At 49.9% G+C, this 27,513-nt stretch overlaps 1 protein-coding gene across 1 annotated transcript in view; it reads right to left on the bottom strand.

Moving 5' to 3' along the window:
- The window catches only part of KIF26B (kinesin family member 26B), a 412,466-nt gene that overhangs the window by 238,383 nt on the left and 146,570 nt on the right, over positions 1-27,513 (bottom strand). The window contains exon 3 of the mRNA XM_059412563.1: positions 8,549-9,085. Within this exon, the coding sequence (XP_059268546.1) occupies positions 8,549-9,085 (537 nt within the window). The remainder of the gene's footprint in view (positions 1-8,548; positions 9,086-27,513) is intronic.

The raw sequence follows: 27,513 nt of genomic DNA, 5'->3' as shown, positions 1-27,513 counted from the left end.
TTTTTTAGATTTTATTTATTTATTTGACAGAGAGATCACAAGCAGGCAGAGAGGCAGGCAGAGAGGAGGAAGCAGGCTCCCCGCTGAGCAGAGAGCCCGATGTGGGACTCGATCCCAGGACTCTGAGATCATGACCTGAGCCGAAGGCAGCGGCTTAACCCACTGAGCCACCCAGGCGCCCCCGTGGGCTTTTTAATATTTTACCAGTTGATTCCCTCCCTCCAGAGGGAGGAGATCATTCCTCTTAGGATCTGACCCTCTCGCGTCAGCCATGGTGCCCGTATGGAAAGCTGGGGTTTGGTACAGACGGCCGATGTTGTCTGAGTCGGTGAGTGCCACGTCATTCACGTGTTTGGTATCCATTGGGTCTTGTTTCCTCATCTGGTTCTCATGATGGAAGAGCAGACCCTGATTCCATTCAGTCTTGAGTCTTGAACCTAAGCTGGCTGGAGGAACTGAGGGTCCCCATGCATCAGACACAGCCCATTCTCTCATATCGTGTCCATCTCAGCTGTGCACCCGAGGGCTTGACCGAGGAGAAAACCCGGACACAGGACAGCCGGGAAGCCCGCTGCATAGAGGTCACCCCACACAGTCAGCAAGGATGCTGGGCTTTTATTTCTGGAGCATGAGCAGCAAATCGAGCGTGACCCAACGCTAGTGCCTCATTGTTTGAGACTTGGATAAAATCATTGATAAGTATCAACCTCAGACTTTTCCCAAAAACTCTGCTGACTTTGTCATTAAAACAAGAAAAGAAAAGGTGGTGCCTGCCCTTACCCCCTTGACCAGTTCCCTGTGGCTGGTGGGTGTTGGAGCACTTTTCCTTGACTCCATAAAGAATCCAAATATGTAGCCCGAGGAACCAGGGCTGGGGACACTGGCTCCGATGAGGGTGGATGTGGGAAGCTATTTAAAAAACAGGTAACTGTGAAAATCCAGGGTCCCAGGGAATCTTCTCTCTGACCACAATTCTCAGCTCCGCCTTCCACCCCAACGCAGCCCTGGGAGAGCTGGAGGAAGAGGAAAGGCAGTCCCCGAGGCCAGGAGACAATCGTCCCCACGTCCGCCCCTTCTCACCACCCACCCCGGGGAATGGGAGGTGTAACTAAAAAATACTTTTTTTCGGGGCACAGGGCCTTACCCACTATTTCTAGCCTCCTTCTGGGGCCTAGAAATACTTCTAGAAAAAAGAAAAATACAGATCATGCTACCAGTTGAACCCAAACCACCAGCTGGGTCTGAGGAAAAAGGCCTGGAAGCCGTCCGGCAGGGTCAGAGGAGGTCCCCGACGGACACTGACCCCCCCCCCCCCCCCCCGGCAGCGCCCCCGGAAGTGCTGTTCAAAATCACACCTGTGGTTGGGACAGCGCAAATGCACTCGGGGAGTTTCATAAGCCCCAAAGAAGCAGTGATTCCCACAAGGCTGCATCCGGAAACCGGTCACTCGACCTGGTCTCCGTGAACGGTCTCTTCGCCAGCTCGCGAGGGGCTCCCCCGCAACCCCATGAGGGTGTCTACGGGCACGACTCCTCACTGCCTCTCTTTGGCTGTTCTTTTTTTTAAAAGATTTTATTTATTTACTTACAGATTTATTTAGAGCGAGCGGGGAGAAGGGCAGATGGAGAAGAAGAGAGGGAGAATCTCCAGCAAGTTCCATGCTCAACTCGGAGCCCCATGTGGGACTCGATCCCAAGACCCTGGGATCATGACCTGAGCTGAAACCGAGAGCTAGATGGTCAACCGACCGAGCCAGGAGCTCCTGCCTCTTTTTGCTTTACCCTTTGTATCTGCACCTTTTTTACTCTCCAATGAAGGACAAAGGACATGAACAGGGCTCCCTTGCTGCTGACCCCTGTAACCACGGGCACCTGTTCTTCTTCCCCCAGTGACTCAGCTTGAAAGGGACATGGCAGCCCAGACCCCCAAGCCCTGGGTCCTCCACTCAGCCATCCTTCTATCCATCTGTCACTTGTCTGTAGTGGCTGCACAGACAGAACTCATGATCTCTGCCTTTATGTGGAATTGGGTCTTGGTAGATGCAATTAGTTAAGGATTGAGAGGAGGTTGTACTCAATTAGGGTGGGCCCTTAATCCAATGACTGGGGTCCTTATAATAAAAGAGAGACCCCAGAGGAGAAGTAGAGGGGGAAGGCAGAGACTAGAGCAACGCAGCCACAAACCAAAGGACTCCTGCAGCCACCTGGACACTGGAAGAAACAAGGGAGGGCTCCTCCCTAGAATCTTTGGAGGGAATACAACCCCACCTTGATCTGGGACTTCAAGCCTCCCAAACCATGACAGAATAGGGTTTCTGTTGTTTGAAGCCACCTCATTTGTGGTAGTTTCTGATGGCAGCTTTAGGAAACTGATACACTATTGGTCTCTAATCTTATCATCTGTCACCTACCACGGTCGTCATTCCCACTGTCCATGAACTATTCTTTTTTTTTTTTTTTTTTAAAGATTTTATTTATTTATTTGACAGAGAGAGACCAAGCAGGCAGAGAGGCAGGCAGAGAGAGAGAGGAGAGAGGAGGAAGCAGGCTCCCTGCAGAGCAGAGAGCCCGATGCAGGGACTTGATCCCAGGACCCTGAGATCATGACCTGAGCCAAAGGCAGAGGCTTAACCCACTGAGCCACCCAGGCGCCCCTGAACTGTTCTTTATAGCTGGGGTTCTTGACCGCCAGCAGCTCAAACCCAGGCCTGGGTGCTGTCCCCACATCTTCTGATTCACTTGGTCTGCGCTGTGGCTCAGGGACTGGTGGTTCATCGAAGCTCTCTCTTCTGTCCCTAAATCGCTCTGGCTCTGTTCGTCCTGCCTCCTCCTTACAAGGACCTTTGCTGTAACATTGGACCCACCCAGATAATCCAGAGCGACCTCCCCCCAAATCCTTAATGTCATCATATCTGCCAAACCCCCCTTCCTATGTAAGGGAATATATCCACAAACTTCCTTTTCTAGGTATTAGGATGTGAACATCTTGGGGGGCGGGGGGAGGACGCATCCCGCGTATGTCACCAAGTAAGAGAGCAGTTTTGGAAATTTCCTGCTGACCTTCTGGGTGTTTGCTTCAGACCACACCCCTGCCCACATCCAGGAGACAGGACGACCTTCTCAGAATGCCACCCTGAGCTCATGGCCTTCAGAAACTCTCCGTCCATGACTGAATATACAAACAGCTTCCTTTTTTGTGTGCCGTTTGTCAGAAAGCATAAAGATAAGTAATACCGCTCTGACCATCTATAAACAGGCAGAAACAAAAACCTAGCATGTTTTTTAAAAAATCGTTCTGATGTCAGAATTTGCCAAACGGTGACATCTCACGCTATTGCCCTCGCTGGGCAGAAGGAGCAAGAAATGGGCAGCTAGTGGACAGCAGGGTGAGCCTGAGCAGGGCGCTGTGCGTAGTTTAGGGTGGGTAAAGACCATGAATGAGAATCCTCTGCTCCCGACTGGCTACAGAGCTGCGCCCCACTGGCCTGCAGGAAGAGGTTCAGCAGGAAGGAGCACCGGTCCACCTCCGCCCCCAGGCTCAGCTACACGAGAACATGGGCTCCTGGTTTCCATGAACGCTTCCGAAGGAAAGTCTCTGAGTCCTAGGGTCCTAGCGAGCAGAAACTTGCTTTCCTCTTGCAGAGGCACAGGGAAGTCCTCTGTAAAAACACCAGGACGCCTGGGTGCCTCAGTCTGATAAGCATCTGCATGTAGCTCAGGTCATGATCTTGGGGTTCTGGGATCGAGCCCCGAGTCGGGCTCCCTGCTCAGCGGGGAGTCTGCTTTTCCCTCTGCCTCTGCCTGCTGCTCCCCCTGCCCACACTCTCTCTCAAATAAAAAAGAAAGAAAAGAAAAGAGAAAAGAAAAGAACAGGAAGGGAGGAAGGGAGAAAGAGAGCAAGCAAGCAAGCAAGCAAGCAGACAGACCAGTCCCACATCCTCCCAAGGCTTCTGGCAAAGAGGATTGTAGAGGTCTTAGGCTCAGCAGACCTTGACTCCCTTCTAGGCTGGTGTCACTTTGCACTCCTCTTGCCCATGACCTAAAACGTAGATTCCAATAACGCCTGCACTTACAAGGCATGATCAATTTCTAGAGCTATAATAGAGGTAATCCCACATCGACTTCAGCCAGAGCTTAGTCTACCATTGTCTGACATCAATTCCAATGGATGCTTTTTGAGAAAGCAGGATAATTTTTACCAAAGACATATTCCTTTGACTCAAGGAATGCATGGCAAATACTTCATCACATAAATAATCTGTTATGGATTTATGACTCATGTATTAATCTAAGATAACCTTAAGATTTTCTTGGCACGTCCTCTTTATCGGAGTGTCTTGAAATAAAATTCTTCTGGCTCTTCGAATGCACCTACATTGAGTGTGACATCAAATGCCCCCCGGATTCTTTGCACAGCATCTGACAATTTATTGAATATCATTAAGATATTTCAGGTTAAAGATTTGCTTGATGTCAATTAACCGGTTGGTTTCCACCAAAAATCTTGGGGTCTGGATAGGTCTTTTGCCTGGAATGTTTTCCTGAACCTAGGGCTGATCACGAGAAGCTCCATTACTGTTCCCCCAAGAGCAACATTTTCTTTAAGGAGCAGCCACTTTTGCATGTGTTAGTTGCTGCGAGGGACATAAGAACAAAAAGCATCCGTGTTCTCCGTGAGTCTGTAATCTAGCCAAAGGGATCCAACCAAGATTCCGGAAACTCTGAACAAAGAATGTGTTATCTCTCATCGGCAGTCTTCTCTTCTGGCGAATGAGGGGATTTGAATAGATCACTGATGCTGGTATCCCTGCCCTATGGTTCATAAAATATTTTCCTATTTTTAACTCTGCTATCCAACCACCTAACAGGGTAGGGGTTCCATAGGTAAGGAAATAAATTAAGATGTTAAGTTACTAAGCTGAAGTTCAATGAGTGTTGGAGCCATGGACTTGATCCCTTGGTGAAAGGGTCTCCAGATTCCCACCATGATGCCAAAGACGGTGACCGTTCTGCTGGACTCTGTGATTCTGGACTGGAATCCAAACATTCTTTTGTTTCCGAGCGTGATGAGGATACAGTCTTTCCTGCACTTATTTACCAAAATGAAGAGAAATCAGGCAAAAGCAGCTGCCGTTCAAAAAGATGAAGTTATGAAGTCACGTCTTTTTAAAGTTAAAACCCAGGTGGTCCATGGAAGGTTCTAGAATATTTTCTGCTTCCCCTATTAAATATATAGACTGTTAACTGTCTACAAGCTCATCGAAGAAAGTCTTTCCAGGAAATTGAGGCTTGCTTCTTGAAGACGGTGGGTTACAGGGGGCTGGAGGGACCTCTGTCGGGCCCATGTGAAGGATTCCCCGTCACTGTTGGGAAGCCTGTCCCCGTCTCTGTCATGCTCCCTGCACTGAAATGGCAGACGGTCAGCGTCCTCCTCTCCCTCATTTCCGCAGGCCCCGGGTCCGTGGGTGTGGAGCAGAACTGACAGCGGCAACAAAGCCTAGATGCTTCTCTGCCCAGAGAACGGCTCTGGCACCAGTCCAGAGGGCTGTCCGCTCCGTGGGGAGGGGAGTGGGAGTGCGGGTGGGCAGGAAAAGTGAGGTCAGCTTTCAGGGCAGTCAACCGTCTCTGCTGAGCTAGCTAGACTGTGAGCTGAAGGGTATTTCCTGCAGGGAGATGTCCACAGCAGGAGACGTTCAGTCTGGCCAGACCCGGGTCACCCCGCCCAGGGCATCGGGATGACACAGTCACGACACCGGGATGCTGATTTGCAGCCAGGCACCGAACGGCTTTATCCCAGATAGATTCCCTTAGATCCCTTTATCAACCCGGGGGAAAGGCATGAATCAGTCTGTCCTGGAGTTGGAGGGGAGCCATCCAACGTACCCAGGAAAATCTCAAATGGGTAGCTCGTGGGAATCACCTCTAGACCACAGCAACCCGCCCTTGGCTGCGGGCTGGACCGCAAGCCCTTCTGTGCACTCTCAGAGCAAGCTGGGATGCACCCCTGCCTTCACCTCCCTGGCACACACCGAGCGGTTCACCTGCCTTATCCCCTGAGGGCCCCAGGACCCAAGGCAGGAGCCCCACCAACAGCCCGCAGAGCGCCCGGGCTTGATTAGAGGCTAATACACATTTGTTACTGTCCCGGAGATTCTCTCTCATCAGAGGTGGAGGGAAGAGAGGAGAAGCAGAAAGAATCAGAGCACAGATGACAGATATGCACCCATAATCCTTGAACCTGAGTGTAGACGGCAGCTTCATGGGCCCCGCTCCCGCCCCCCACCCATCCTAACCTCCCCAGCACTCCGACCCTTTCACAGGAGGTCGCCAGTATCCAGTCCCTCTGTCCCTGCTCATTCGTGCCGGGTGCTGGCTGGGTCTTCCAGCTAACACCGGATCTATGTTTCAAGGGCCCCGGGGCCCCGGGGAGGTGAAACATGAGTTGTCTGAGTAACACGAGTACATGGCTAGCACAGCCCGGGAGGTGTGGAAAACACGACCTGGGGAGAAGAATGCGTCCGGGAGCGTTTTATTTATAGCAGCGAAAACCTAAAGGCTAGTAATTGGCGCTTGGTTGTATAAATCGGGCCATGCTCAGATAATGGATCGTATTTATATAAGGGCGTATTATGCTACCATTAAGGGTCATATTTTAGGAAACTATTTAATGGCACGGGAAAATGCACCCAGTGTATTAAGCGGAAAGCAGATGACAGAATTAAACAACATCGCCATTTCATAAATGCTGCTCCCTTAAAATACTAGGAGGACAGGCACCCACTGTTAGAGAGTCTATTTCTGGGTGTGGTTGACTTTTAAAGTCTTACTTGGACTTTTTTGTATATTTTGTTTGTGATTTTACAGTAACCTTCTGACTTTTTGTAGTTTCCAAAATAAAGTATTTAAAATCTTAAGCAGAGAAGGCATGTGATTCAGCAACGGAAGGGGGCAAGGGAATTCAGGTCCGGGACGGTTAGGTTCCAGCATTGGACTGGGAAGCCCTGTCGGGGTGCTGTTGGCCTATCGCCAGATTTATGCCACGGCCCAGAACATTCCAGCCAAAAGGAAAGGGGCAGGTGGGCCCCTGGAGGTCAGGATAGGATGGTTTTCTTTGGAATGCCACGCCTGAAAAGGAGCCAGTTCTGGGGAAGAGGTTGATCGAAGACTGTTCTGGGATATGGTGGTAAAGTCGGGAGCTGCTGAGGGATGGAAGCCTCTCCCCAAAGCAGGGGCAAGCTGGTGCTGGCTCTCTTACCGACTACAGGGCCGCAGGTACCTCGATTTCCCTGTCCACAAAAGGAAGATGCTACATCTGTCCTTCCCACCCACGGTCCTACTGTGAGGTTACAGAAAATGACGTGTACGCTGCATTTCGTAAACTCCAAAGCACAGCACCCACCCGGTAATGAATGTGGTGGGCAAACCAAGAATGCTAACTTCTCGAGACACTGATCCAGGCTGCCCACACTCCTTCACAGATCAAGAGTAGCCAGCTGTGCTCTAGAAAAGTCACCAGGAGTTGGATCATCAGCCGCATTTACCTACCTTTATGCTTCCCCATATCGTTGCCGCTTGTAACAAAAGCCATGTCGTGTTTGCTCAACTTGCTTCCCTTCTGTCCCGGACACATGGACAGACTGGCTTTCCCAGCCTCCCCAGTGGGAAAGGGAGGCCAAACCCCTGGACTCCAGCTATAGGAATGCAGCTGGAAGTGCCCCGTGCCTCTGCCAGGCTGGGCTCCCCTCTTCACTCCCATGTCCCCCTGTGAGATTCTCCACAATCTCTCTGCTTCCCTCGTTTCTTGGCCTCTTGTACAAGAACTGGTGGCAGACTCTGAGGCCTCTGGAAAAGGGCGACACGGAGAGGAGTAGAAGATCATGCAGCAAACACCCAGCACAGCAGGAACATGTGTAAGAAATACCCTGAGATCATCTGTTCCACCCCAGCTAGCCTCCCTGACTAGCACAGTCCATGACCATGGCCACCTCTCCATGCCACAGCAACTCTCAATGCTTTCCGCGGCTTCCCACATACCCAGTGCAGGGGACACAGACACATATGGTAAACCCAACCCTTATCCAACAGAAAACTCACCCAAGAGAAATCAAGACAATTTTTTTTTTTAAAGATTCCTTGGCAGATTTAGGACCTGCTCTCATTTCTTTAGGGAAACTTGGGACTTTGTGCTCATTTCAATAACTGCAAAGAGATAATAAGAAAATGGGAAGACACTTTTGGTAATGTCATCCCAACCGTATTTCAAGTGAGTTGCAAAGAGAAAAGGGTTCTGGTCCATCAAAGCGAAAGAGGTTAGGAAGGGAGTCCACACCTCTTCTGGAAGGTCCACACAGTTGAAGCAGAGAGCTAGAGGGATCACTGGTCCCTCAGATATTTTCTCTTTATTTAGCTATGTCCAGCGAGGTCGCCTGGGGACATTAGGCTCTGAGTTGGGAAGTTCCCAGAAGGAAATGGACAAAGGCAGGAAGTGCTGCCATGTCTCTGTTTTGACTCCAACCCAACTTACTCTAATTTGTTCAGAGGCCACTTACCTGGTATGGGTACAGGGTGACCCCGTTGGTCCTCGACAGGGACCAGGTGCCGTCCAGGTACTGGTGAGCCTGAATGGCCACTGAGTTGAGGATGTTTCCATTGCTGGGACTGGTGGCCATCTGGAGGCTGACCTTGGCCTGGTGGGTTGGGGACCCACTCTTCTTCTCGGCCCCATTGCTGACCCCAAGACTGTTGGGTTTGCTGCTATGCCTGTTGTTGACAAAGGCTGTGTAGTTGGAGGAGGCATAGGGGGCAGGCACAAAGGCCCACTCTCTGGGCTGCTGGAGCCCACCCACGTGCCGGGGTCCCACCAGGGTGGGGATGTTGGAGAGCGGCGGGGGCGAGCCAGGGGAGCCATCATAATGCTCACTGCCCGCTGCCTGCTCCAAGGTCAGCACCATCTGGATGGCCTCCTGCTTCAGCTGGTTCAGGTGCGTAGCACAAACGTCACAGCGATTGTCCTTGTCATTCCAAGCCTTCCGGATGGTGTTGGGGACTTGGAGTTTGTCGTGAATCACAGCCGAGAAAGCAGGGTCCTAGAGAACACACAAGAGAAAAAAACAGGAGAACCTATCACTCAAGGCCAGGAAGCGCAATTCACACAAGAGCGAGGCCCTAGATGAAGTCAGAGTGGGACTGTCTGGTAGACAGCCAACAGAAACGAGCAGCCAGACTGCCAGGACAGCCTCTGGTGGACAAACACAGGTGATGGATATAAGATCATGATGTGCAGACATTAAGGAAAAACTTTTAAAAACAATCTCTAAGCCTCCTCCTCACCAGGATGGTCAAATAAGAACATACTGGATTCTTCTTGCATCCGCTAAGGAATTACAGCAGTACCTGTCCCTCCCCAAGGTGTTCACTAAGAAGACACAAATGTTTGTGCAGGTGTGAGGGGGGAGTGCAGTTGTTCTGGACCAAAGCATGGGGTCCCTGGCTCCCTGTGACCCATGGAACTGGAGATTGATGGAGATTCTATTCTAAGAAAGTCTTGGCCTCATTAGTACTGTGTGCTAAGTGCCACTGGAAGAAAACCAAACGGAACAGATTCTGGACCAGAGACCCCGCAGCCTCGCAAGCCTGAAGATTCACTGATTACCATTTGCTCATGGCAAGCTTAGATACATGGAGTCTGATACCCGGACCGACTCAAAGAAAATTATCTCCTTGGCAATCAGTCCAAGATACCGTTCCCCATAAACTTCATCTACAACGACGATTCAAATTCATTAGTTCAGAAACCCTCATCTAAGAGAAATCAGAAACTGAACCTTTGCATAGAAACATACCCTAGGAGGATCAACTGGTTACCAGAATATTCGGATATTCTAGTTCCAGCTCTGCTACTAATTAGCTGTGTGACCTTGGGACAAGCTACGTAGCCTCACTGAGACCATCACCCGTCACACAAGGCCATGGCCTCTCCTTGTGAGGTCCTTCCAGCTCTGTGACCCTGGTTGTGGAGAAATTGGAACAAGAGAGTAGTTCTGTGTATTATAGGGACAGAGCCGTATGCCACCTTGGGGGCCTGATCAAACTTCTGAGAGGCAAATAATGGATGAGACTCATCTCTAGGCTTGTTTTCCTCTAGGGCATTAGAAGGAAACCTGCTCTTCTGAAACCTACTGTCAGCGTTTATGGGGTGGCCGGGGTTGGCTGGAAGATCCACAGTGGGAGGGCTGTTCGCAATTAGGATCCATCTTGATTACGGGCCGCAGCATTTTGTTTTGCCTGTTTAACTACCCTGAAGAGCTCCTCAGTGTGCCCTGATTAATTGATTAATAAATCAAGAGGTCTCTTCACACAGCAGCAGCAAGGAGTGGCTTGCGGGACAGAAACTCAAGACAGCCGGATAAAATGATGGGAAATAATAGGAGGTCAAGGTTGATCAAGTCTGGTTGAGCAAGTGATGCGAACCGTATGAGACCTGTCTTGTGGTGTCCTTTTCGCTGACAGCTGCTTTGCCCAGAGTCACAGTGCAACTCAAAGCGTGTGGCATCCAAACAGGCCCCTCGCGGACCACGTTCGAGCAGACCGTCACTTCTGTTTTCAGATAAGGAAACTGAGCTCCAGAAGGGTTAAAAGCTTGAACGACGCCCAGACTTCTCGATCATTAGCTCATGAAGAGTCATATTCATCCCTGGACTCATATTTTTTTGCACATAAAGTTTTCACCTTGTCAATCTAGGAAATGTTCATTTATTCAAAAGAAATTTATTTGAGCCTTCATATGCCAAGTTAGAGTTTCCTGCTTTCTCTTTTTGTTTTTAAAAGACTGTATTTACTTATTTGAGAGACAGAGAGAGAGAGAGAGCACAGGCAGGCCAAGGGGCACAGGGAGAGGGAGAAGCAAGCTCCCCGCTGAGCAGGGAATCCAATGTGGGGCTCGATCCCAGGACCCCAAGATCATGACCCAAGCAGAAGGCAGATGCTCAGCTGACTGAGCCCCCCAGATGCCCCCATGTCTCTTCTGTTTTCATATAATACTACATAACGAGAATTTTCCCTTATAGATAAATATCATTTGAAAATGTGATTTTTAATGATGACACCGTATTTCAGCCTTTAGCTGTTTCAAAGGTCAATTACTTATTCCCACATTCTACGTCATTTTCAACGTGGACTTTTAAGTTTAAGGGTTCTGCACCCAAAACATTCTCCCTCTCAGAAATAACAGAAATTATTTGCCCTCCACATCCCCCATGAATTCAAGAAAACACCGAGGATCCTGGTCATGTTTAGAAGGAGGGTTAAGGGACAGTGAAGGTCATGTTCAGACCTGCCTCTGCCCCCCATCCCTGACTGCTGGAAAGGAACACAGTAAGATGGTTTTCTGACCACTTTATGGCTCCTTTACTTTTCCAAGGGCATTTTGGGGAAAGGATCATCCCGCCACATCCCCTAAGCACCTCCAACTTCTAACAGACTGTTCTAAGAAATTACAACAAACTCTCTCTTCCCCAGGAAATGGCATCCGAGCCCATGGCCTTCAAGAGCAATCGATACCCCAGTGACTATGAATTCTCTCTCCCTGTCCTCGCTGGGCTTTCTCCAGAATTCTGAGCCTTATATCTCATGCCTTCCTGGAAAATGTCTCCCAGAGAAATACTCTTCACACTGACAAATCAAAATTAATTTTATTTGCCCCTAAACCTATTTGTATCCCAACAGTTACCATCAAAGTTTAAATAGTACCTTTATCCCTTCTGGCATCCAAGCTGGAAATCTAGAAGGCCGATGGTACCTTCTAAAAGCCCGTGCCTGTCCTTCCGCTCCATGCCTCCTGCCATAATAAAGCTGTTAGCACTTCTCACATCACTGTGGTCTCCCCGATTCTAACCTTGACCTTGAAACTGCCCCCCCCCAAAAAATTTTACTAAAAGGCAGCTCTAGTGGTATCTGCTTTCCTATCCTTACACTCTAGACCTCACGTCTGTGGTTTCTGTTTGTAGGTCTCTCTCTACTAGACCGCCGTCAGCTCCTTGAGAGGAAATAATCTTTCTTTCCATCTTTAATTCACACCCCCCCAAGGTAGGGCTGGAAAAGTATTTGTGAAATAAATCAGTGAATGAAAATAACTCAAGCAAGGCAGAAACAGCCAAGTAACAAAGTTGGTCTGGGCCCACCTCTCGTTTATTTTGTCTAAGTGAGCTACTTGCCTATTAGACAATTCTTCCAGACCCAATGTTTAATTAGATTTTTCCAACCGTATTGTTCTACCTGGTTCAAAAGCCTCGCGTGTGTCCACCATGATCCGGATGCCCTCCTTTGACCTGACTCTCCCTTCAACTATTAGACTATATCCTCCTTCTCTTACCTCAATACACAATCTCTCACTGTTTTTCCTAAGTTGCCAGAAAAGTAATGTTTATACGCAAAGATTTTTGGGTTTTGTTTGTTTTACCATCGGGCCAGCTCATCAGCAGAAAAACAAGGGAAACCTACATAAAGGAGTAGCCCAGATCGGCAGGACACCCTGGGGTAGCAGGGCTGGACCCCCTGGGGAAGCACATGGCACGCTTATTGTCCAAGAGCGGGGTGGGGCGCAGTGCTGGCTTTCGGCACATGAGGCGGGGCTGCTCCCGAGAGCACAGACCAACCGTGGACCCGGAGCAAGGACGCAGGAATTACTACCCAACCAGACCATGTGCTAAGGATCCTCATCGCTTTCTGCCCCATTTCATCCTCTGCTCCACCATAAATGCTAACGCCACTTTCGAGGACAGGGGTGTGGGTTTTTTCCATGTAATTTTAGCCAGAAGCGTACTTTGACGGTGTTCCTCCGAAGCCCCTGGGTCTGGGAGGGAGGCGAGGGCTGGAGTCAGTGTCTAACATGTGTCATACAAATTCCCGTTCTTGTTTGCTCCTGGTTTCTTTTTCCAGAGGCCCCTCGTGACAAGCTTGTCCGGATTTAAAGCTGTACTTCAAAGGCAGTTTCTTTCCACTTTGTTCTTAAAACTTTCTTCCTCCGTAAACGCTGTCCCAGGAGGCCCGGGATGGCGGGTAGGACTCTGAGAACTGCAGGCAGCTTCCCAGAAGATCAATGGATTTTACCTTCACACTCCTCAGAATCTTTCCAGCAAGAGGTTGTGCTCCCGCCCCCCTCCTCCCCTCCCGACACATTCCTCATCAGTGTTCTTTCTTTCTCAAGAATCTGTGCTCTTCACAGCGGGTCTGTCCCCAAAGGCAGGTGCCCATGTTAATGATCCTTTTTTTTTTTTTGAAGGGAAACAGCAAAATGGAAGGTTTGCAAACCCGCAGATAGGAGACCTCAGCAGCGTCTGAACCAAGAAAACACACACTCTCATTCCTACCTAGCTCAATATTCAAATATTTGGACTCACATGCCCCCCAAAGAAGTGGTTCTATTTTTTTTTGCCCAGACCTTGGTAATTTCAGAAGGAGAAACAGCAAGATAATCTGACCACATCCTAATTAGCCAGGGGCAGAAAGGAGAATTTAAATATCTAAAATCTAAGGATGTACCCCAAATGCCGACTAGTGGGTGTAACTTCTTTCTCAGGGTGATGTGGTCCCCCTGTGCTCACCAGTCCCCCGACCTGCTCACCTCACTTTCCATACATCAAGTTCATGCATCCGGGCCTGATGACCCACAGTCCTTCCCAAGTGAGACTCACTCGTCCAGCCCTCTTGTTGAATCTGCCTGGAGCAAGTGACCAGCCGCTAAACATCATGTTCTCTACTCCTGTTGATCACAGAGTCCCCCAGACCCCCAAAGAGGGCCTCAGACTATCCTCGAGGGAAGGCTTCCAGGGAAATCAGACTGTGATGTCAAGTGATGACATCTCACTGCCCTGCGTGGTGAGGAGTGACCCCCTTCGCAGGGGCTGCTGTTCTCACTAACATCATGCAAGCTGAAGAGGGTCCGAATGGTCCCCTGTGTTTGGCACAAGGACACAAGGCTTGTTCTGCAAAGTTAGGGGCTTGCGAGAGGGAGGGAGGCAGAGGGGTGTGGAAGAGAGCTCACAGGGGTGCGATCATTCGACATCCTTTCAGGTGAGGCCTGAAAGCCAAAGCCAAAAAGACAACCACAGCAGGGACAGAGGCTAGCCCTGACATCTCGGGCAGCCAGCATACTGGCTTCGTTACCGTTACCATGAAACCTCCCTCCGGCCCCTGGGGCCATCTGAACACAAGGCTTGTCATCTCCCTTCCTCCTCTGCTTTGCAAGCCACCGGCACTCCACTCGGTAATGACGATCACACGCGGACACGGATCCTAGCATGTGAGCAAGCATGAACGTGAAGGCATGCTGGTAATGAGCTCAAAGAGACCAAAAAAAAAAAAAAAAAAAAAAAACCCGAGGGAAGAAACATTGTCAGACCAAAGCTGTTCTACATAAGAAACCAGATTAACCTGGGATGTAGTGACTGCGCCCAGCCGAAGCAGTCGGGCTCAGCATTAGGGCAGGGAGACGCAGGGGCGGGGGGCGGCTTGGGTGGAAATGACTGCGGTCCCCACGGGAGGCTGCTGGGTGCAGGCATGCAATTCACACGGCTGCCTGCAGCAACTGCAGAAAAGCATTGCAGCTCGTAAGACCCTTCTGCTTCAAAACAAAAGGGAGCTTTTAAATTAGAACTTAATACGATTAAGAAGAGTTCACGGGTTGCTTGAAAGAATAGGTATGGTGTCTCCATTAAGACCACAGTCTTTTTTAATCCCCATGTCTCATCTTCTGTGACTCAATGGAATGGACAGGGTTTGTCCATGCTCTTGGAAACGTTCCCTTACAAGCATGCAAGGTTTGGGCCCCTGGTTTACCATTTCAGAGCTATGAAAAATCCCTCCCCAATCTTCAGTCTCCCTAAATGTAAAAACGGGAACTGAGAATTGTCCCTGTTTTATTGAGCAAGGATTAGTTGCAGTCATATGTGTGAAATGTGGGGTACACTGTCCCGGTCCTTGGAAAATGTTAAGTGAAGGCAGTAATTATTATTTTGTTTGTAGATTTTTATTTATTTACTCATCAGAGAGAGAGAGAGAGAGCACAAGCAGGAAGAGTGGCGGAGGGAGAAGCAGACTCCTCACTGAGCAGAGAGCCTGATGCGGGACTCGATCCCAGGACCCCGGGATCATGACCCGAACTAAAGGCAGGGGCCTCACCAACTGAGCCACCCAAGTAGTCATTAGCGTCAGTGTCATACTTCTCAGTATCTAATACCACACGTCGCGTTTATGAATTTAGTCCTTCAGGTGATGATGATGATGGCAATATGGTGACAATTATCTCGGGGCTTCCACCAAGGAGGATTTAGCAAACACTTTTGGAATTAAGAGCTGAGGACATCACAAAGATGAGGACATACGGTCTTCAGTTAGCATCTTTCACATTCGCGTAAGTCGAGGTCCTCTTAAAAGGAACCAAAGTAAGAAGGGGTCTGTGGAATTCTTGAGCACAGAGCATACTGGTGCTTCCCAGCCTTCTTCTCTGGGCTGGGAGGTGAAACAATCTGACAATGGAACCGACGATACAATGTTGCCCCACTGAGAAGAACTCCTCACCTCTCCCCCAGGAGGGGGGCAGTGCCCCTGAAGGTGCTCTGTGGGAATGTTCAAGTAGAATCCAAGACTGGTGTCTCCACCTCAACCCAGGAGGCAGAGAAAGAGGAAGATGGTTTTGCCTTAGTCTAACTACCTCCGAACCTGAAAATCTGGTCCTCCAGGCTACCCCAGGGCCCTGGGGAAGAGGATCTGTTCACAAACAGTTCAAGGCCTTAGGACGGAGTGTAGATGCTCACTGAATACTTACCTACATTTTGCCCAGAGCTACAAGGTTCTCGTTCAACCTGACACAAAACGAACGCCCAGGACTCCACAGATACGAAGCACTGATGAAGGCTTCATGCATGTGTGGTACACTTGAATTCTAACTTTGAACTCTTGAAGTCCATTTGCATTAGATGTATTTGTCACGTGTGGGCTACAACGTACCATCCAGGGGCACTGGATTTTTTTTTTCCAATCTCTAAGTAGTTGTGTTAGTTTAATGCTCTTAAGGATTCTGTTAATTTCCTAATTATGAAATTGCCTGATGTTTCTTTTTCTTTTAATGGACTTTGGATGCGAGAAATGCTGCAGAAATGTACTTGGTGATGCTTTTTGGACTCACTACAGAAAAATAAAGTACCTACAATTTGAGATTGGTGTTCTTAAAAGATGGAATTTCAACAAAAAGATGGAATTTCACGATACTCTACAACACGCTTAAATATCTCTGCTGGTCCCCCTGGGTCCTAACCCTTGTGATGCCTGTGTTTCCAGCCCTGAGTAATCTGCTTCAAGTTGTCTTGTCAGACACTTGTCTCGGGGATCCCCATACGACCCTCCTGCATACTCAGGGCAGGTGTATTTCTGTCCAGAGAAGCCGTTGCATTTCCTGCCTCTGGGCCTTTGCTCCAGCCCCTGCCCTCGTGATAACTCCCAGCCTGCCTTGTAAATACGAGAAAACTTGTGGGGGTGATGGAGATTCCACGATGGCGGCAGTGGTCCCATGGTCTATACATGTGGCCAAGTGCATCAAATCGCACACTTTAGATGTGTATGGTTTACTGAAAGCCAATTATAGCCCCATAAAGGTAAAACAAACAAACAAAAAAACCCTGTTCGTCCAGTGTAAGACCCAACTTGGGCACGAAACCCGACTCTCAGAAGGGATGTCTTCTCCCCGCTGACCTCCGACGCACTTCTCCGATCTGAGTTACCCGAATCACTTGGCGGACACTTCCTTGTTACTTAGCGCTGGACGTGTTCTATCTCCATAATCATGGCAAATTCCAAGGGCGCAGAAAGCATGCCATGATTTTAATAGTAATGGTAAGTTCTACTCTTGCCCCTGGAGTCTCCTCGAGACAGCAGCCAGGGGACCCGTTGAAGTCTTAAATCCGGTGTTGACATTCCTTGACTACAGGCCTCCCTGGCCTGCCCGACTCCCCTCAGAGCCAAGTCACAGTCTGTGCACCCGGCCTGCACGACCTGGCCTCCTGTCCCTTCCCCAAGCTGTAACTCGCAGATCCCGGGACCTCTCTTAGATCCTCTGGATCCTGTGTGAGGATTTCGGGGGTTCTGGAATCTGCATTTTAGCAAGGCTTCTGGGTGACTCTGGGGGACGCTTTCATGAGCGGATGGGAAGTGAGACAGAATGAGGGGAAACAGAGGAACAGGCGGATAGGGACATCCGTCCGTCCCTTTCGAGCAGCCCACCCTCGCTGTGGCCTTCAGGCAGGAGCTCTCCACTCCGCCTTACGAACCGCGGAAAGCTTGGTGCTGGGGACCACTGCTTTTTCTACACAATAATCCAAGACAACGATAAATGGTTTGTGGGACAGAGCCCCGAGACTACGGGCACACAGCAAAATTCTCTCCCTGACTCCAGGGGCTCTCAACCCCTGGAGGACATCTGCAAAGACCAAAAATTGTCATCGTGGTCACAGCTGGGAGGGGGCTAGTAGGTAGAGGCCAAGGATGATGGTAAAAATCAAGGTATTTGCGAAAAGACTCACATACCCAGTCCACCAGAATGGCCCAGTCCCCGGGGCAGCTGTGCCGAGGCTGAGGGCGGGGCCTGCGCCCTCTCCCGACTGTCCTGGGAATGGATGCGGGGCAAAGATGCTTCTAAATCCAGAAGCAAATCCGGCTTCTGTCCCACACTCACTGAGGTGTGGAGTCCCCCAAATCTCAAAAGCACAGTCTCGTCACGTGGTGACCGCTCGGTCGTGGCTGACCGCCACGGCGGGCCGTGGATGCTGCCACGAGTGGGCACAGACCCCCGTGTGCCGGTGGAGAGCAGGCCCCAGCCCCCCGCCGCCCTTCTATGGGGGTACATGCACCACTGCCCCCTTCTGCTGCTTACAGGACCACCAGCCATTCACGGGAGCGTGGTGGGAAGGGCTGTTGGGGGATCCACGTTCTGTGCCCGTGAAACGATCCATCTGCTTCGCGGCCTCAGCGGCTGCTCACGGAGCCTGAGGTCAACAACCTGACCACCCGGCCCGGGTTGCTGCCGACACTGCCACGGCTGCTCTCACTCTGAAATGGCCTCAGACCTCTGCCCAGACTTCATATCATCGTAAGTTTGCAGCTTCCCTCTGGGACAGCGAAAACCAACACTGTGATGAGAAACCCATCTCGAAGATGTAATTTGATGCAATTAGGGAGAAGACAGAGATTTCGCTGTCCCTGCAGAACCCACATGGATGTGGCACAGACCACGTGCCAGGCTCAGAGACGCCGTCCCCTCCCACAGTTCAGACGCCGGACCGGGGTGACCGGGAAGGTGGGTGGGGGTGTGTGTGCTCCATCAGTCGGCCCAGCACACGGGAGCCTCGACTTCAACAGCTCTCCGGCTAAAGTTCTCACTGACCTTCGCATTTTTATTTTTATTTTCTTTTAATCTTTGAATTTTTAAAGAAGCCTTTTTAATTTGTAAGCCCCATAAAAGACAGATTTGAATTAGTCACTTCATGTATGTTACCCACCTGTGTGACGAATCATATAGGAAAGTGAGAACGTGAGTCCACCGCCCAGACCTCTGGTGTGGTCATCCCAAGAGAACACGGACACCTCCGCGGGGAGGGCAGAGCCAAGACTGGAGGAAAGCAGCCGGAGTAGCAAAGGGGCCACACTCCCCTCTCCACACCACAAACACCACACTGCACACACACCTACCACACACACATTACATACACACATCACAGGCGCTCACATGCACACACCACACCACCATCCATGAACACACACACACATCACACCATACCACCACACGCTTATATCACACACACACACCACACACATACACATTCATACAAACTCACAACCATACCATATACTCCCATGCTCACACACACCACACCACACCAACATGCACGTGCACCACACACACCATACACACTCATACTCATAGCCCACCACATATGCACTCATACACACTATATACAAACTACACACACACCACCATGCACGCATACATACGCACATGACACCACACACAACCATGTACCCATACCACACACACACCACACACTCACATACTACATACACACACCACACATACACATTCACACACCAAACACCACACGTATACTCACCCACTACACTACACACAACACACATACGCACACATGCTCACAAGTCCATCTCTCCTGGAGGAAGTGAGGGACACGACTCTGGGGGGCAGAGCAGGGAAAGCAGCACAGAGGAGACGGACAGGGAGTGAGAGCTCCAGGAGGGGGAGAAGACCCCGCCCCCTCCTCCCCCCTGCCTCCCCGGGACCACCAGGAAGTTGCAGGCCAGTGCACCCAGCGATCTGTGTGCTCCAACAGGGGGATAAGCCTGCAAAACCGCACCCACGTATGTCCTAGGTAACTTGAAAGGGGAAGGAGCAACGGGAGAATGAGATCAGAGGACTCACTGAAAAACAGATTTTAACTTTGATTTTGAGTACAGATTCCAATAAAATTTGAGCACTTTTTAAGAAACACGGCGTGGCCTGGATTCAGACCTTCCATGCTGATAGCGAGCTAGAAGAAATGAACGGTTCAGGCGTATCCGCCGCACGCACACGGCCACATTCTAAACCTCTCTAACAGGCAGATTTCTGCCCAATTCACTATTCATTCAAGAGTCACTCTTTCGTCTCTTTGTTCACTAATTGCAATCATTTACCAAACACATATCAGTACCAAATGGGGCAAGGTTCTTTGCTAAGTGTTGGAAAATAAACATGGTCCTAACCCTTATAGACTATTACAAAACACAAGGTATTCAACACAGACCACGGTCCCCCCTCTTCATCCAGGAGCCTACGACGGGTTCACAGATGGGCAGAGCTCTAGGTGAGCTGCAAATATGAGTGTGCGTCACGCTCCCCAGTGTCCGAGCTCCACAACCTGGACCCAACCTCTGATCTCCGTGAGTCTTAGTAACTTCGCCTTCAGTAACGCAGGCATGATACTCATCCTTGGTACTAGTGGGAGAATTAAATGGAGTCACAGACAACCGGGTAATGTAGGGAAGTGTTGAATCGCTCTGTCGTACACCTGAAACTAATCTAACACTGTATGAGAACTATGCTAGAATTAAAATTCAAAACTTAATATAAAAGGGGGAGGTTAACAGAATAACAGGACCAGAGGGACCCATCCAGGTAATAAGCCTTTGGCTCCAGAGAAGGCCAAGATCAAAATGCTAAGCCCAGCTCAGCATCTAGCTCTCTGTCCAGATCTTGCCCACAGACAAGAAAAATGCTCTCAGCTACGCTTATCCAAATGGACAGTTCAGGATACGTGAAGTGGCAAGTGGTTCTCTTTCTTCCCCATGTGTAGTAAGACTGATCCCATGAATGCCCCACGCCACACTCACTGAAACACCTGTGAGAAGTCACTCTGCTGGACTTCTTTCCTCACAGTGGTGGAATGTTCCAGAAAGACAGACCAACAGAGTCTCACACCACATGAACTTCCACATAATGAGCCCCGCAAATGGAATCAGTAAACGCTGTGGAGAGCTGCCAAGAGCCTCTAGGACCACAACACCACACACGCGTGTTTGCGGGGGTTGTGGAATCACCTCCAAGTCGTGGGGCACAGAGAGAGCTGTTTCCCCTCGGAGGGGAGGGGGGCTGCTGGGCCTCCCGCCACAATGTGTGGGCAACCTCAGGGACCAGACGTGGAATCCCAGAGAAGGGTCTGAGGACTCTGTGGCTGGTAAAATGGAAAGCAGGGGAGGGCTAGAAAATACCCAAGATGCAAAAAATACTGAACCGCATAGTCAAGAGGCTATCCTCATGATTAAAAACAAAAACAAACAAACAAACAAAAACGGATGGAAGACAAAGCCTTTGGAAGTATGATTTTTTACGTGTGTTCCAGGTGCAATCCCCACCTGATTTACTGCCAAAGTTCGTTCTCAAAGGACTGCGTGACTGTGTTAAATTTCAAATATAGGCATGCTCAAGATTAACTCCACGGCGTTTGGGAGCTGAAAACACAGCCCAGCTGGGGACGGTGGTTTGATTAATACCAGATCTTTCCACATTATTATTTACAAGCAGAGTTTTAGCTGCTTTTTCTGCAAATAGGAGAGCCTGATTTATTGTTAACTAAGCCTGGTCACTTTTCCTAGAACCTAATTCATTAAGCCAGTATCACTGAGACGTTGTTAAAAACCTTTAGACCTTAGGCAGTTAATATCGGGGTGGGTTTATTTGGGGGGCACTTTTAGTAAATAATTCAACATTAATGAGAACTATGTATTTCAAAGGTTTAGGGAAGTTGTAAAATGGGATTATTGAAGTTTCCATTTTAAAAACACGGTGTTCCTTTAGTAAAACCATACCCTGTTAATGTTATTTAAACCCGTCTGGCTCTTACCATCAACTGAAAACACGTTGTTAAACCTTCTGGAATCTTCTATTACCATTCCAGATACATTTATAAATGTTTTAAAACTTCAGGGAAGAGGAAAGAAGACTCACTTATACTTTTTACTATTGTATTCACTTTGGAAATGTGAACCCATTCACACTCAAAGAGATTTACTTTTAAAAAATTAAAGACATGGAATTTCAAAAGCATCTGTGGAGGCATTTCCTGTGGGGACTTCATTCAGTCGCTCCACGTACCGTTGATTAAGCACCTATTATATGCCCCGCATTGAGACGGAGCAGAGAACAAAACAGTCTCCGCCTCCTGGACCTCTCTCTGAAGAAGAACAAGTAGACCAGCAAGTAAGACACATCCCGCGGACATGGAGAACGAGAAAGCAGGCAGTTAGGAAGGGCTTCTGGATCACAGCAGGGACTACTCTTTATCTCGGGGTGGTCAGGGAGGGCTTCTCCATTGGGAGACTCTGAACAGAGACGTGAAGGCAGCGAGGTGGTGAGCCCCCGCAGGCACCTCGGGAGGGCATCCCGGCAGAGGACAGGTGCACAGGTGTGGGCCCCGAGGTGTGGGCAGGCTGAGCATGTCCGGGGACCACAAGGAGGCCAGCAGAGCTGCTAACGGCTTTTACAGCCATGGGATCGGGAGAGGCCATGGAGAGAGGGGGTGCAGATAGGGAAAAGGTGCGAAGGCTGAGCTCTCCACGTGTTATTTTGGAGAGAGGAGACGGAACCAGGAAAAGACACTGAGAAGAAACGGGCAGCGATGTGCGGGGGCATGGAAGTGGGGATGGGGGTGGAAGAAGCTGGGGAGAGGTGTGTCAACCCGGGCTGGGGGACAGAACGTAAGGACCAGAGTTATCAGCTTTTTACGTGTGTCGACATGGACAGACCTGAAAAATGCAATTCAGGGCAAAAACGTTGAGTTGTAGAAGGAGATGCCTAGCATGATTCCATCTGGATACCATCCAAAGCTGCTCTCAGCCGACTCCCACTTGAGACCAGGGACGCTGATCTGCTTTTACTGTTTGCTCCGCATAGAGTCAGCCAGAGAGAAATGAGGTCATCGAGGGGCTGGGGTCAGGGAAGAAGGACAGATTCCAGCCGCAGGAATGACGGCCACAAATGAATGAGATGTACCTCCTGAACATCTCGAACCTGCTTCCCACCCCCGCCACCGCCCCTCCACCAGCCACAGCGGCCACCTTCGTGTCCCCCGAGGAGGACAGTGGATCCCTGTCCCACCATCTTCCTGCTGACCGTGCAACACGGCAACTGCAGTGGCTTTTGGAACTTTGGAAATTTCCACCGCTGCGTCCAAAAGCCTTCCTCTGACTGTGATGTAGCTTCCGCCTCCCTTAACATCCTCCCCTGCCACCGTGACCCGTCGGACCCTGGCTACCCTCTCACACCCTCAGAGACATCTCCCCACCCATAGGCTCAGGCAGACCCTTATATCCCAAACCCCGTACATTTCTTCCAGTGCCCTTTTCACAACCGTGACTGCATAATTAAGTGGATAATTAGTCATTCCATGTCATGTCTTTCTTGAAATAGAAACTTTATGAGAGTGGGAGCCTGTCTGCCTCACCTCTCTGTTCTCAGGGTCTAGTGTGTGGTGCAGGAACTCAGGAAGCACTTAGGAATGAATGAGGGACTGCACAGTCACCTTGGTCCAGGGCAGGACAGATGGGGACAAGGAGTTGAGGATGAAGGCTAGTGAAATGGGACGCCCCATTTGCATCTAACAGAGCCTACTGAGAACCAGTTCGGCTAGAGCAGTGTGTCCTTTCTGATATGTTCTTCCTGCTTCACTGTCATGGAGGAAAAAAGAATCCCAGAGGGAAGGACGTTGGTCGACCCCTGGGGTCTGAGGTGAGGGTAAAGGCCTGGAACCCTGGGCCCTGGTGTTCCCCGACACCGCCGTCCTGGGATGAGCGATTTGATGTATAAAATGAACTTGGGGGCCTAGAATGATCAGAGGCCATGTCGTGCCCAGGCTGTTTGGTAAGTCTGGACAGGAAGGGATGAATGCATAGATTTCAGAAAACTGTCTGTGGGATTATACAGAGCTCCTCAAAACCGAACCGAACTCCCTATATATTAAAAAAAAATGAGGGGCAAGCTGGGTGGCTCAGTCGGTACGGCATCTGACTCTTGATCGCAGCTTAGGTCTTGATCTCAGGGTTGTGAGTTCAAGTCCTATGTTGGGCTCCACATAAATAAATAAAACTTTGAAAATTTCTAAAAAGGTGAGGTAGCTGTGCGACTTCATAAATACACTCAAAACTCCTGAACTGTACACTTACAGGGGTCGATTTTATGGCATCTGATTTATATCTCAATAGAAAAGATACCCCCTTCCCATGCCAAGTCCAAAGAGTGTCTTAGTGCTTCTTTTAATGGTACACATACATAGGCTACCCACAGGTGTCTATAATCTCAGAAGCCTGCCTTCCATAATCAGTTCTGGCCCCTGTACTTCAAAAGTAATAGCATAAAGTGAAGTGTATTAGCTAGCCTGAGCCAGGAGCATATCAAAGTCCGAAAAACCATTGCTAATGCGGGATAGTCACGTCAGCACAGAATAACCAATCAACATCCCCACCAGGCTGGAGAAACTTTCCCCACTGAGTCCAGGCAAAGGCCACAAGAATAATCTGAAAGTAGGGGCGCCTGGGTGGCTCAGTGGGTTAAAGCCTCTGCTTTCGGCTCAGGTCATGATCTCAGGGTCCTGGGATCGAGCCCCACACTGGGCTCTCTGCTCAGCAGGGAGACTGCTTCCTCCTCTCTCTCTCTGCCTAACTCTCTGCCTCTCTGCCTACTTATGATCTCTGTCTGTCAAATAAATAAATAAATCTTAAAAATTAAAAAAAAAAAGAATAATCTGAAAACAAAGTCCGACCTGATGAGCCACATATTATTTCTTGCCATGACAGCTGACTTCCAGTACCAGTTTAATGTCTCACAAGACCCACGTAGCCTGGGCTACACAGTCATTGACTTCTTCATGCATGGCAAGGACATCTATCTTATAAATGCTTTGGGTGTGATCAATACACTTCAACTCACAGAGCTGTTGGAAGGATGGGGAATGTGTGGCGAGGTGTCCAAGGGAGTTCGCCAGAATGTTCTTATCCACTGGGTCAGAGATCACAACATATCATCAGTGGAGTGAAGCAGTAAGAGTAATGGCTGATTAGATCCAAACCCTTTTATTGAGTCATGTTGGAGAAGTAAAGGAAATGTGGTGCTTAACATTTCGTTGTGCTTACCAGCACACAGAAATGTGTCATGCACGCACACCCGTGGATACGGATCACTCGGTAATGCATATGCAAATGAGTTGGACAGACACATAAGCAGAAACTGACATCCAGGAAAAGGCCGATGTCTCGATCAGGGATGGGCCAACTTTGACAATAAATGCCTTTGGTTTTGCGGGCCACGTGGTCTCTGCTGCAAGTTCCCAGCTCCACTACTACAGCAAAAGTTGCCACAGATGAGCTTGATCTGGCTTTCAGGTTACCATTTTCTGTTCCCTGTATAGATAATGGAAGTGTAGACGTTTTAGGAAAAGTTACTTACACCGTCCAAAGGACTCTTTCTAAAGAATTAGAGATCTTATCTTCTAATAAAATTATGAGACGTAATTTCTGCTTTTGATGACTCAGCGTCTACTACGAACATTAATTAATTTCATACTGTGCAGAATGACGTCATGTCCAAGGGGACAGGATAGTGTAAAAGGCTGTGCCCTTAAGCCATCTGGTTCCAGAAGGGTGTACTCCAGCTGGCTGGGGTCTGTTTCTTGTCTTATCTCCTGCTGTCAAGCTGTGAGGCGTCCCTTTGTTGGGTTTGTGTTTGCAATTACCTCTACCTTTATTTTGCATTTCTGATCTGCTCCAGGCCAAGAACAGTATCTAACCTAGGCCTGGCTCTGACGGACAGGGGCTCTCTACTGAGTCCAGAAACAAGAACCCCAGCTTTGCTCCCCCCGTGTGGCTACTCCATGGCCCTTTGGACAATGTTCCAATTTGTCATTTATCTTACTCAAGGTTGCTAGATAAGTGACTCATGGGAGAGGTGTGACCCTTGTCTGTGTGCAACACACACACACCCATAGTTGTTTGTTTCTTCACTCAACAAATATTTACTATATTCCTGTGTGCTCATCACTGTTCTGAGTACTCGGAATTCATTAGTGAACAAAAGATAACACACACACACACACACACACACACACACACACACACCCTATTTCTTGAGAAGCCAGAATGCCCACGCACTCAATTTTCTCTTCACATCTCATTTCCTGCCTCGTTTCTCCGCATGATGGGCGCCCTTGGAAGCAAAAGTAAGTCGCACACCTGCTAAAGACAGGAGGCCTGGCGGACTATCCAGGATTCCAAGTGGTCAGCCTGTTCCTGGATCATTTAAAACACTTGTTTGACTGTTAACGAGGCAATAAATTCCCGTGATCTGGGAGGTGAACCCAAAATCCTAGCGTGGGTTTCGGTTTCCTATAAAACAGACTTCTCGAAGCGCCAGACTTTCCAGTTTAATGAAGCTGGTGCTGTGGTCCCTGAGCATTTAGGGGAGAGGAAGGTTGGAAACTTGCAAGATGCCTGCAGTGTTCAGGTGAGGAAGGCCAGAAAGCGTGCTATCGATCCAGAAAGCAGACAGGAGCCAAAACAGGAAGTCGCCAGACCCAAGGTCCCCTCCAGAGCACCCAAGCCCTAGCGCTCACAGGGCCACACTGCCCAGACCTACCGAGAAGCAAATCAGGACTACGGGAAGGTGTTTCCCTAAGGTTGCGTCAGGGGAGATTCCACGGTCATGGAGAAAGAAACACAGCACCACCCCGCCAGGAGCAGATCAAGGTCACCATCCTCAGGGAGCCAGACCAAGCATCAAGCCACCCGGAAAAAGCACACGCAAGGGGATTCGCCATCCCGCCATGGGCCCTCGAGCACCACGCGCTGACCTGACAGTCCCTCACCTTGTCCGCCCCCTCTCCTCTCCTGGGGAGCAGGGGGTGGCGCTTCTTCTGTAGACCATCCTTGCGGCACGAGAGCAACTCCGGGCAGGGGCAGCAATCACCGCGCAGGACCTCTCTGTCCCTTCAGGGAATTCCAGGTCTGACTCACTTCCCAACCCCTCCTTGGTCACTGGGCAGGTCCTTCTAGATAGTTCTACTTCACCCGGTCCAAAGATGCCCACTCCTCAGATGAAGAAGGCCAGTGCCCTGGCTTGCCATCACATTTGAGGGTGTGTGTATGTGTGCATGCATGCGTGTGTGCACATGTACACACGTGCGCGTGCGCACACAACACACACACACCATTGTGCACAGTGCCCTAGGCAACAAGTGTCTGGAAGGCAGGAGTCTGGGATGCCGGGCCCGGGGAGGCCAAGTCAAGACCACGGCCGGGGGAAGGACAAGCCCAATCCAGGGCTGGACCTGGGCTGACAGGAGTTTCTCCGCAGCCAACGCAACCCCGCCCTGGGAACAGGTGAATCTGCAGGCAGGACTCGCCCAGTTATGCCTTCACCTTTGTCCTGGAAGGGCCAGCTGGGCAGCAGAGCCGAGAGATGGGCTGGACAGTCAGAAGGGCTCACAGGTGAACAGGGCAGGTGCAGGGCGGGGACACCCACTGGCCCTGGGTCCCACTGCTTTTCTCTGTCCCTATACTTAGGATGATGACCCAGACCACAGGCCTATTGAACGTACTGGGGACTCCAGATGACATGCAGTTCTTCCCGTGTTGGGACACGAGCTTTGGAACCAAACAGATTTGGGTTCAGATCCCAGCTCTGACACTGGATCCACGCGTGGCCTTAGTCCAGCTACATCCCTTCTTTGGCTTCCTTTTCCATGAAAACAGAATGGCAGGAACGTCTACCTCACGGGCCTACTCTGGGTCTGAGAAGAGGGTGATCACAGGAAGGACTTGGCAGAGGCAGAGACGTGGTGAACGCTCAGAAAAATCCCTCATCCGAGAACAGACTATCAAGAGCCACGCCCTACACACCAATATTGCAAACTAATTGCGTGGGGGTGGG

Source organism: Mustela nigripes, chromosome 10, assembly GCF_022355385.1.
Source record: "Mustela nigripes isolate SB6536 chromosome 10, MUSNIG.SB6536, whole genome shotgun sequence".
In the NCBI taxonomy this organism is placed as follows: Eukaryota; Metazoa; Chordata; class Mammalia; order Carnivora; family Mustelidae; genus Mustela; species Mustela nigripes.
Note: the sequence above shows the minus strand (reverse complement) of the source record. Positions and strands in the feature narration are given on the sequence as shown.